At 32.6% G+C, this 12,687-nt stretch overlaps 1 protein-coding gene across 1 annotated transcript in view; it reads left to right on the plus strand.

Annotated features, from left to right (window-relative positions):
• LOC110023221 (LIMR family protein At5g01460) overlaps positions 1-12,687 on the plus strand; it is a 22,546-nt gene that overhangs the window by 5,309 nt on the left and 4,550 nt on the right. The window contains exons 7-11 of the mRNA XM_020722530.1: positions 2,172-2,234; positions 2,315-2,379; positions 2,871-2,980; positions 3,073-3,187; positions 3,266-3,331. Of these exons, the coding sequence (XP_020578189.1) occupies positions 2,172-2,234; positions 2,315-2,379; positions 2,871-2,980; positions 3,073-3,187; positions 3,266-3,331 (419 nt within the window). The remainder of the gene's footprint in view (positions 1-2,171; positions 2,235-2,314; positions 2,380-2,870; positions 2,981-3,072; positions 3,188-3,265; positions 3,332-12,687) is intronic.

Genomic DNA, 12,687 nt, shown 5'->3' on the forward strand with positions numbered 1-12,687 from the left:
TATATATATATATATATATATATATATATATATTTGGAATAATACCTCATTGATCACTGTCGTTTTTTTTTTGTTAGAGTGTCATTAGCTTTCTTTTAAGTCCTCATTTTGCATATTATTTAAGGCAGTCATTACCCAATCTCTTCCCAATTATTTTGTTGGAGGGCAATAGGAGTGGGAGATAGAGCCTAATTGGTATCAAACTTACCTTGAGTTGTTATGTCATCATGCCACTTCGATGTTTTGATAACCCTTTGGATTCTATGATTGGGTATGCATATGTTAAGATGTTACTTCTTACCCTGCACAACTTGTTATTTTTTTCTATGTTAGAATATTAGAATGCTACTTTTTAGGGTGCTTTACATACATACCACCTTAATTTTCATTTATAATACCCTAAAATTTAATATTACATACATACCACTCAATTCTTCCCAATTATCGCATCTACTACTCTCATTACCCTTCTTTCGTTGATTGTTGTTACTGTATTTTCGATAGTCTTGACTTTCCGGCGAGCTCAAGAGGCAACAATGGGATGGCGACGTACAATGACCTCAATTGCTCCCATCTTTCATAGCTCTCAACAAAGAAGTTTGGCGGCAGGATTTAAGCAAAGTTTATCCTAAATTCTGTGAAACAGATAAAAAAATGGCATCTTTAAATCCTACAGGCTCTTAATCTCTTTTTTCCTCCATTTTACCTTAAACCCAGGATTTAGTAAATCTTGTTGGAAGATGGATTGACTGGATTTGGAAGAGTTGAAGCGTGCAAAGTCTGGTGGGTGGAAGGGGAAGAAATACGAGGGCTACCTTCCTCAATGGTTTCGGGCAAGAATGGAGTGCAAGAAAGAGAAAGATGGGAGTTTCAGAGGTCATTGTATGGTGTCATCCCATCGTTTGCCTTACAAGATCTCCGAAAAGTCGAGACTATCGAGATTACAGTAACGACAATTGATGAAAGGGTAAAGAGAGTGTTAGATACGAAATTTGGGAAGATGGGAAGAATTGAGTGGTATGTTGTAATATTAAAGTTTAGGGTGTTAGATATGAAATTAATAAGGATTGGTTGGTATTTATGTAAATCCCTCTACCTTTTAATGTATTAATAGGTTAGTATATTGATATGTTATTTCTTATCATATATTTTAAGCTTAGTACAATAGTTCTTTTGTGCAATTTATTAATTTTGAGGTTTCATCCCACGCTTCAAATTTTAATTGTGCAATTTAAATCTTGCCTGTGATGTAATAAACTAGTAATCAATGCAACAAACATACAAAATTAGCATGACAAGCTATTAATCCAAAATGACGAGCTACTACTTTTAATGAAGATAAGAAAATAATAGAATCCAATTTTGACAATAGATCTTTGGCCTTATATTAGAAATTATGAGTAGAAAAATGAATCACAAAATCACAAAGAAAATTTTAGGCAATAAAAAAAATATCTATAATATCAGTAATTTGATTATACACAATTTTACTTCAAGAAAAAGTCAGCTTCCTTGGATTTCAAGCCCTGTAGTTGATCGATGAATTGTGTATCAAAAGGGAAAGTTTCGCCATTTTAAGAAAATTTTCTGCACGTAGAATTATTGCTTTACATACCTTGGAATCCTATTTATAATCATAAAATAAAATTGGATTATAGCTCTCAGATGGCAATCACTTAAGCATGTCTTTGCTGACTTTAGTAACAGATTGTGGAATTCCAGCAAGGAGCTACAAAAGAATTAAAAAAAAAATAGAGAACCACGATAAATTCACCCGGAAATTGGTACCAAAAGCAATGCCAATGAATCCACAAATTCCCCCTCTTGCAGCCATTCGGATCTCTGCTACAGTCACAGGTTGCAAGTGAAGCCTAGAACCTGTCTTCTACAATACCTGGAAGGTGTTGATGAGACGAGTTTTAGAAATAGACATGACTTGTCCTTTGGAATAGGAAAACCTAGGATTCACTGGAGTTGGCCCTGCATCCATTATACTTTGGTTTTGTGCTTTTAAGCAAGGCTTTGCAGTTTGAAAACTTTTTTTTTTTTGTAATTTTATTTTTTATTTTTATAATAAATCCAGCACCGATTTTCCATTGTGCCATTTAATAATGTAAGTTCTTCTCTATCTTATTATTCACCATATTCATTTTCTTTTCAATGGCTAACAGGAATTGCTTATGTTAGAGGAGGATATGAAAAATTTGGAGGAGATGTATCCTCAAGGAGAAAGGGTAGACAATAATTTTTAATTTGATTAGTTTTATGGAATCTTATTATCTGTTTTTTGAGATGTTTTGTATTTTATTGGCAGGCAGAGACTGCTTGGGCAATGACTGTCCTTGGCTATGTCGCAAAGCTTGTACTGGGGGTTGTTGGGTAAGTGTCAGGAAGCTATAGGTATTTTAGATCCTTATTAAAAATTCCCACTTAAAGAACATTACAAAAATAAATGTCCTCCTTCACCATAGCTTCACGTCGGATCTTCTGTTTTTTCAGTTGTGCATTATCATAACGTGATTACTTTAGGGAGTTGTAGTTTGTAACTGAAGGTTGATCAATTCCTGAGACATGGCTTTTATTTTGACGTTTTTTTTTTGTATGTATTGTTTGAGTTTAAAGGTATTTCATTTTTTCTTAAAATCGGCTAATCAGCAATGTTAGATGATTGAACTCTTTTGAATAATTATCCCATTTTTTCTGTAGCATACAACACTTTCCAGATTTTCTTTCACTTATTGACAGCTATTTTCAAGTTAATTTGATTCTTGTTTTTACATCCTTTTATATTACTTAACTGTGTCGTTTTAATTATGTGTATCTTCATTTATTTTGTTTTAGAAATTAAAACCAGGCACTTTTACTTCCAGATTAATTGTTTCAGTGGCGTGGCTTGTGCATATTGTGATATATTTGTTGATCGACCCACCTCTTTCTCCTTTCTTAAACCAAGTATTCATCAAGCTAGATGATCTCTGGGGTATGCTCTGCCTAACTCTCCCAGAAATTTAACCTTCGTTTTCTCTCCTCAAAATATTTGCTTAATGCCATATAGTATATTTTGTGGTCCAGGGCTGCTGGGTACTGTTGCATTTGCCTTTTTCTGCTTCTACCTTCTTATGGCTGTTGTAGCTGGAGCAATGATGCTTGGTTTGAGATTAGTTTTCATCACCATTCATCCAATGAAGTAAATGGCATCCTTCTTATGCGGTTCTGTTTAGCTTCACATCTTACTGTTTCCAGCCTAACTTCAATTTTGTTTCAGGTGGGGAGCAACCCTGATGAACTCTTTTCTCTTCAATGTTGGACTAATCCTTCTTTGCTCTATCAGGTGTGTATATTGAGCTATGTTGTTGATAATAACAGTTGCTTATTTAGATTCGTGCAAGTTTGTCCATTTCTCTCGTGTGGACTATGATTATGAACACGAAGAAAATGACAGATTTATGGAAAATAGCTTTTAGCACATGAACCTTGGGTATGGTCAGATTGTTGGATCCACTTAAGTTTAATGTTTTAGACTGTTAACTTGAGATTATTCGAAGATAAATTGGGTGGCTTTATCAATCTTACACTATTAAACTCACGCTTGAAGTTCCCAAGAAAAAGCAATTCTTGGCTGGTGAAATTCTATTTCTAATCCATGAATTTATGGTGGGTGGCTGTTGCAATCTTCCACTATTAAAATGACGCTTGAAGTTCTAAATAAAAAGCAATTCTTAGCTGATAAAATTCTAACTAATCCATGAATTTATGATAATAAATTTGAACTCTTTAAACCAGTGCCTTGATTTTCTATGTTTATTTAATGTTTCTATGCAGTTTTATATTTATCGTCATTATTAACCTTATCCCAACTATTTAGATCGGCTTTATGAATCTAATGTTTTCTTCTACTCGCATTGAGTGCTGCTTGAGGTGTTAAACATAAACATATGCTTTGCAAATCATATCAAACAACTTTTTATTTATTATTTTTATTATTCCATTCTCTTCTTAATCCTTCAATATTAGATTTTGTCTATCTGTTTAATAAAGTAATTTTCTAACCTATGTTGTACAAATCTAAATCAACTAGGTTTATTTTTGATTATATTGTCTTCAATAATTATTATTCTAATCATGACTCTAATATAATTATTATACATTTTACCTTCTTTTTTTTATGCATACATCTTAACATTTTCATTTTGGCACACTTAACATTGCGAACTATAATTTCTTTCAACATTTAGATTCATGTAGCATTATCGATCTTATTATAATTTTATAAAATTTATCTTAAATCTCTATGATATCATGTTATCATCACATAATATTGTGGATGCATTTTTTCATTTGAACCATCAAACCTTAATTACTGTAGTTATACCCTTTTTTATATCCTCGTTTTCTATCTTTTAATTTCAAGGTATTGAAACTTGTCACATCTGGTTATTAATTTATCTGTTAATGTTTGTATGCAGTTTTATATTTGTCATCATTATTAACCTTGTCCCAACTATTTGGATCGGCTTTATGAATCCAACATTTTCTTCTACTCCTATAGAGCGATAATTATTATCGTTTTACCCACTAAAATTTCATATTATTTATGTTGTTTTTGTTATATTGATTCGAAGCTCTCAATCATTTAAATATATATTTTTTGTTTGAATATATATATATATATTGTTTCTTCAACTGTTCATTTATTTCAACATATTATTAGAATTATATCACCCACAAAAAGTTATGTATTGAGGCACTTCATTTTTAATATTATTTTTTGGCATCTTTGTAGTAATATATAAATATGTGAATATAATTTTATCATAATTGATTACTCTACAATTATTTATAACACCAATCAATGTCATGTAGTACACATCTTTAATAATGTCAATGTACACATTCAATTCGCTTATTATTTGAATATTTTTTTTTTATATCAAGATCAATAAAAATCATATGAAATTCATTTTCCGCTCTTTATACTTTGAAGTTACTTTTTTTAAACATCAAAATCGCTTCCATAATCTTGTTTTTGCATGAAAACAAATTGATTTTCTAAATTTTTTGTAATTGTTTGGGTCATTGCTTTATTACTTTCAAGTTTTTATTGAATTTTTTTGTTAACCAAATCACTTTAGCATCCACTTAACTATCAAAATCTTGTCTCTCTTCTGGTTTAATTTTTTTATTGCATTTTTTTATCGAGTTAAGTTAATTTTCAATTTTATTATTAATCTATAATATATATTTTTATTTTGTTCATTTATTTTCCAAATAATTTTTTTCTTGAACATCTCATTTAATAATTTTAAAGTAGCAATTTTTCTTTCTTTGATGTCTTCATCTTTAATTAAGATTGTATTATGTTCTCACCTAAATAATGAAGTTTTTGCTTTCATTGAAGCATTTCAATTTCTTGTTATTTACTTTAGCTGATCTATATATCTTTCTTTCCTTTTTGTTATCATTTAGCTTATAATAAATCATCTGTAGATTTAGTTTTTTACTTTATGTTCACTATACACTTTACAAGTCTTTATCTTTCTATAATCATTAAAAATTTTAGAATTATTTATTTATTTTTACTCTTTAATTATGTGCTCTCTGTTACGAAATCATAGGCTATTGAGAAAATAAATATTACTTCTGCCATTGGGTTTCTACCTCAAATTTAGTACTACCATGAATTCCACAATGAGTTCTCTTATAACCTATCCTATGAAAGCCCATATGCACGTCTAAGCCACCTTTATTGTACACCCAAACACTACTTGAACCAGGTTTAATATTAGTCAACCAAGTCGGAAAGATCAATTTATTGAAGCCGCTAGAAACATTATCAAGCTGTCACCACCTTCTTGTCTTCCAAAGCTGTCCAGTCAAGTGTACTCGACTCTAGGGTCGAGTGTGAAAAGTTGCTCAAAATCAGAATGGCTACTCACTTATCTTTTCAAGGCTTGTTGTTCAAGAATTAAAGCTACTCACTAGAACTTGGTTGGCCCCAATGAAGTTGGTAGGTGACTTCGCTTGGAGTCATCTCTTATTTGAACTCAATATACTTTCTCCATGTAATCAAATAGCTTGTTGTATGCTATCTATGTTATTGAGGTGTCTTGAAGCATTTTCTTTGAAACACTTAAACTTATTGAAGTTCTTGAAGATGAATCCTCAAATTGCATCATCCAACAAAATTTACCTAGTCTAATAGCTTTATCTTCAATTCGCCCAGTGGATTAGACTTGCCTTCAACAAGTAGTACATAAATAATTCCACATGGAAAGGCAAATAAGCATCACCCATAGTTGGCAAGTGCATCATCTAGAGAAATCATTCAGTGGCCTCCAAAAAGTTAAGATCCTACACTTGAATTCATACTTGGGACAAACAATCCGCCGCTTGACTTCTAGTCAATGATAAACATTATTGATGGTATAAGATACTGATTATTCTTTACGTACCTTCATGGAGCCCCACTTAGTTCCTTCTCTCATTTTCTACTTGGAAATTACACTTTATCGAGTTCAGGAGGCAATTTGTCTCTTAGTTTACCAGCGCCCATAAGCCTTTGAAGAATTTTTATTGTTATTTTTTTTTAAGATGAGACTGGAGCAAGGCTAGTCATTGAGAAATTTTGTTGCGAGTCTTCATGTAAACAGTGTAAGACTAATTTTACTCTATGATGCGAGTCATAAGATGTTGAGTATGCTGAAATTTGAGTCGGGCTGAATAAACAATTGGGTTCTGTGTTTTGGTTTTTAAGTGTAAATTGTCTGTGAGATGTGGAATATAGTAATAGCATTTTAATTTTTAAACTTTTTTTATTAGAAATTTATATTCTTATTAATTATTCTTAGTACAAATTATATTTTTATTATTAATTATGTTTATAATTTTTTTTATCTTTTAATAGTTTAGTTATATTTAAAATGCATATATCTAGATTTATAGTACATTTTTAATTACAGGGACATTCAATACATATCACACAATTCTTATTTATTTACTTATTTAACACCTACACTTTGATATTTACATACATAACAATCAAATCTCTAGTATGACATAAAAATTACCACTATTATTTATTTTTTCAAGGTAAAATATTCATTTTCATGCATATGTTTATGACACTTAAGTGTTATAAGTGTAAATATCAAACTTTAGGCGTTGCATATGTAATCCATAAGAACTTAGTGGTATGAACTCAAAATTTCCTTAATTATATATTGTTTAGCTTTATATCCAGCTTAAAATTTACATTTATTGAATACATTATTAGTGTATACGTTTTATTTATTTTGTCTCATTTTTACATTATTGTATCATTTAAATCATATTAAAATAATGTTAACATTTATTACAACATTCGATTCATCCTCGGTTGAACCATTGAACCTTAAACCTCTCCTGCTTATTGACCTGCTTTGTTTTCACAACCTTGGGGAGTGCATCGATACTCAACTCTAGTTGACTTCATCATTGTCAATGCGTTAACAACAACCTGCTAATGCAATCTTTAGTTGATCTCACCTCAGCAGTTTTAGGGCACAATCTCTATGTCCCAAGTTGTTGAACAGTTTTCAATGGGAGGACAAGTCATCATTGTTCGAAGAATATTGTTGCAATTTAGAGCATGTTACTTGAAGACTTTTGTAAATATTTAGGAGGTTTTTGTAACTCTTGCGTTCTGAGGGTAGTTAGGTTTTGGACTTCAGAAGTAATAAAAAGAGTCTTATGTTTCTTGTAAAAGGTCAGAGCTGAATGCTATGATCATCATATCATTTGACAAGCAACACAGAGTTGATCTTATTAGTAGTCTCCTACAAAAAGTTGAAGTTTTTTCTTGGTTAGTTATTGAAATGTCAGGAGTAGATATAAATGTTGCATGTCATAGAATCAATATTGTAAAGTCATTCAGGCTCCATGTATTTTTAAAATGTTGCTAATATCTCTTAGAGATCTAATGCTATGATGTGATGAAATTTTGCTTTAAGTGGCAAGTCATTAATGTAGATTTCTGTGTTTTGGTTCTTTTTATATTTGAAAATGTTATCCATCTTGCATCAGTAAGCTGCACAATAGTTCTGAGTCTAAATGATGGGAGATTGCAATAGTAACCCATTATGGGGTACTGAACTGGGCCTTTTCACGATAAAAGAGACGGGCTTTTATTTGATGATAGCTTAAAAAAACATCAAGAAAGTTTATGATGGATATCCGATTCTTGAATTGCTTGGTGTGTCTATCTATAGAAGTGAGTTGCTGTCCAAACTGGAAAGGAAAACTTAGTTTGGATTCATAAAGTGGACACACTTTCTTTACTTTCCATTTGCATGTTGCACTATGAGAAATTTGGAGATCTAATGTAAGTGTCACACTTTTTGGATGAAGATGATATCAAACATCCTTTGAACTTTGCAGTTGATATACTTGGTTAAAATTGTGGAGACTTAGCAAATTTTTTGCTTGTTTGACCAATAGCAACTCGTCAATACTGAAATGATGGCTACTATGTTGATGTCTATTCATGATATTTTAGATGCAAACCATGTGAAAACATTGAGTTTGATTGGAGGTAGTCAGAAAATTTATTTTACTATTTTGGATTGAAATTGGCGCTTACTTGGAGGATGCGAGTCTGGGTCATATATTGAGAGTTTGACTTATTTTATTTTCTTAGAGGTCTCAATTTTAGCTCATCTCTGCACATTTTGTTGCATCAATTATTTTTAGACAAATATGATTGCCTTAAGGCAGTGCTCGAGATTGTAATAGATCTCTCGATAGTGAGAGTTCAACTACTCTTACAAAAAAATTGGCCATTACATGCTAAATTAAGGTGATCACTTTGATGGCTTTGAGTGGACATCTAAATATTGCATAATATGTTGTTGTGCATCAACTATTTTGAAGTCGGCGATATTGATATAGTACTAGTGGGTCTTCCTCCAGGTTACTGATAGTGGGATTGCCTTCTGTCTCCTTACCAAAATTTTTTTTGAAATGGACTAATAATCTTGAAAGACTTGAATGCATCCTGTCAAATACATGCTTAAAAATTATATTTATAAAACTATATGTGTTGATGAGTATGTTACCAATTTGATAATTGATAATTAGTGCGGTGAAGGTGATATGATTGTTGTGGGTTTAACGATCTTTTGTTGGTCTTAATCAGTGAATGTTTTTTATATGTCTAAATATGAACTTGAATTTAATGTGTTTTATATCTTTTCCTATCATGGGCAAATGAGGTTTTGCCTACTTTGATATCTAGTCCCAAATTCTCTGAGAATTGCGAGATTGATCTCTATTGTGCGTGTTGCTTGTGCTCATCAACTTTTTGGCACAAATTCTTTCTATGATTAGGCCATAAGGTGGCAACAATCCTTCATATTATGAATATGTTCTATGTGAAAGATACTTGTTGGTTTATTAGTAATCAACGTAGTGCTCACTGAAGGTCAATAGAAGTACCTATTGTGGACAATGTCCACAATTTCTTGTTGTGATAATCCGAGTATAGAGTATCTCATTTACCTCCGTTGTAGTTGTCCTCTTCATTTTCAATAGGTCGAATATCATAAGGCCATTTTCTCACCTTTTAGAGTGGTGATGGTGGTGAATGTCTATTATATTAGCTTCTCGGTCGATATATCTCTGTTATCATGCACCTTATTTCAATAATTTTGGGGTTTTTGTCATGAGTCCTTGTGGTTGTGACGTGATGAAGAGATCTAAGCTGAATTCATTTGATTGTGCTCTACATAAATGTAATTGCTGGACAAAGTAGGTCAGCTAAGGATTTCAATTGCTGCATGCAAGAGCCAGTGTTATCAAAGTGCAAAGCACTGCGAGATGCGCAAGGATTTATTTTTTGCTTCAAAGAGCAAAATGCCGAGCGAAGTTGCATTTTTTACAACGAAAATGCTATTAGGTTATATAACAATATTAATGTATAAATACTTGCGTGAAAATATATATTTCACTTTTTAAAAGTTAAAATCATGATATTTTTTTGTCATATAAAAGATTTGGGTGGTATAAATGTAAAAAATAAAGCTTAGGTGTTAGATAGGTAAATGCTTAGGAATTGGGTGGTATGTAAATGTCCCATCAAAATATAACAAGTGCTAAGGGTGCAATCATAAGTCTCAAACTCTGAAGGTGTATTTTACTTTTAAAACAATAAATAATAATGATATTTTTAATGTAATATTAAAAAAAATAAATGTTAGACATGCAAATATATAAGAATTGTGTGGTGTGCGTAAATGTATATTGATTAAGCTTCTTTGTTGCTCTCGAATTCCACATTTATAAGAATTGTGGTGTGTGTGTGTGTTTATGCTGCGGTTTAGGTTTCTTTTTCAGTTTGACTACTGCTTCGATTGAAGATGAGCTAAACAGGAAGAGTAAGATCGCACAACATGCTTGGTTACTTCCTCTCTAGTTTGATCGCATGGTGTGAGGGCTCGCTTCCTCTCTCGCTTGATATCATGACATGCCCGATCGCTCGATCACACGGTGTGCTTGGTCACTCGATTGCATTGCAACCTTCTTCAGTTCCTTCCTCTAGGTCAATGCTGAATAGCTGATTTATGCTTCTCCAAAAAACAAGACCAATGAGGTATACTATGCTCCCTAAACCCTTAGAACAATTTTTTCTCGCTACTGAACTAGAGTGCTCGCTGCTTCGCTCGCTTCAGCATTTCGAAGCGCACTTCACGCACAGATTGCACTCTTAACACATGAAAAATGCAATTCATGTATAAACAACACACGACTTGCTTCGCTTTGCGCTTGAAGTGCATTTATAAAAAACTCTAACAATGACGTAACATAATAAAACTATGAGCCTTGGGCGAGCACTATCCAATGATAATAGGTTCCAAATCTTAAAACATTCCGCATCTCTCATTGGGCGCGTGTAATGAAATGATGAGAGTTATCATACGCCCACCATGTTCAATAGGGCTCATGCGTTCGATTATCTCTGGGCATTGGTGAGTTGCACGATAAGCTACTGCCTGTAGTCAGAAAAGGAGGTGATGCTCCTCGAATGAACTCACGAGAACCCTTTTAGCCAGGCCTTCTTGAAAGTGATGAAGAGAAATTTAAACTTCTCAACGTCATTAGTCATGAGCGTTGGGGGAAAATGTTATCTTGAAGCAAGTGACAGGTAGTTTGGTTCTACTTATGCATGAATTCTTTAGAAGCATCTTGAATTTTAGTGGTAGACGAGCTTCCTCGATTAACATTGAAAATGCATTTATAGGCGAGCCTAACATTTTGTTGTGCGATGGACGAGTGGAATCTCCAATATGACGAATCCATCAAAGAGAACTGGAGTTGTGGTAGTGTTTGTACCTTGGAGTGATAATTGATTCTCCTTCACGAGTGGAGTGGGGAAGAGGAGCAGCTTGCAAAAGCGATTTGAAAATTCCCTAAATTATTCTCGTGAGATGATTCTTAATGTTCTGAAATTGCCACATAATCTTCAGGCTATTTAATGTGTGAGGTCTTTACTTTGTCTTTGGAATGCTCCAAGATTTAGCTCTTTGTTTTGACATAATTTAAACTTATTATACCTAAAAGGATGTTAGATTCCATGTTATTTGTGAAAGATACTGGGACCCACTACCTATTTTGATTGAACTTATAGAGTATAAGGGATGAGGGAGATTATCTCTCAAAGATTATCTTAAATTAGTTGATCAACAAAGACTTAATTAAACCTCTTTGATAGTGAAGGTCCGAGTCATATTGAGCTCAAAGATATTTTAGAAATCTGAAGGAGAATCTTAAAAAAACTATGGGAAAACTTTACTGTGATAAAATTTTGTGTACAAGATCACTTGATATAATGTCTTTATTTTTAGGTGGGGATTAAGTATGATGCTATAGAGTTGGCTACGCAATGTGATTACATAGAAAGTACATACATTGGAGTTTGTATATCTAGTTGTGTATTGGGCGACTCTGCCTAGTTGGCAACTTATGCTAGTTTTGGATTGAGGGCGAGTTCTTTTGGCAAGTATAAGGGTGTAAGCCAAGCCGACTTGTGATCCAATTGGGCTCGACTCGAATTGAGCTCGATAAGCTAACAAGCCAAGCTCAGGCCAGCCCCAACTCGACTCGTTAGCTCATGAACCGGCTCTTTTAAAAATTAATTAACTAAAAATATACTTAAAATATATTGAAATTAAGAGTTTTTTTTAACCTATTAAAAATATATTTTTAAAAAATAATATTTTACATTTTATATCATGTAATTTCTTATTAATTACCTCCTAAACGCTCATTCAACTTATCATTTAGTTTAAAATATATATTTTTTCTTTTTCATACTAAACAAGCCAACTCGTCAGCTGGAACGAACTTGTAGAGTTAAGCTTGAGCTCATGCTCAAACTGGACTAATTAATCAAGCTCAAGCTTAATTTCAAACCAAGAATGGCTCGAGTTTTGCTCGACTCGTTTACACTCCTAGGACAGTACCCTTAATTATTCAGCAAGTAGTCAAGGCGTATGGCAGAGTTCCTTTGGAAAATAGCCTAGCAAATGGGCCATTTTGCGAGACTTTTGGTGATTTCAATAGCTTAGTATTGAGGGCAGAGTTGGGAGCAAACTCTTAGGCAATTTGATTAGATTTATCTTTGGGCATATCTATATCTATATCTATATATATATA

This window comes from Phalaenopsis equestris, unplaced genomic scaffold (genome assembly GCF_001263595.1).
Source record: "Phalaenopsis equestris unplaced genomic scaffold, ASM126359v1 Scaffold000223, whole genome shotgun sequence".
Classification (NCBI taxonomy): domain Eukaryota; kingdom Viridiplantae; phylum Streptophyta; class Magnoliopsida; order Asparagales; family Orchidaceae; genus Phalaenopsis; species Phalaenopsis equestris.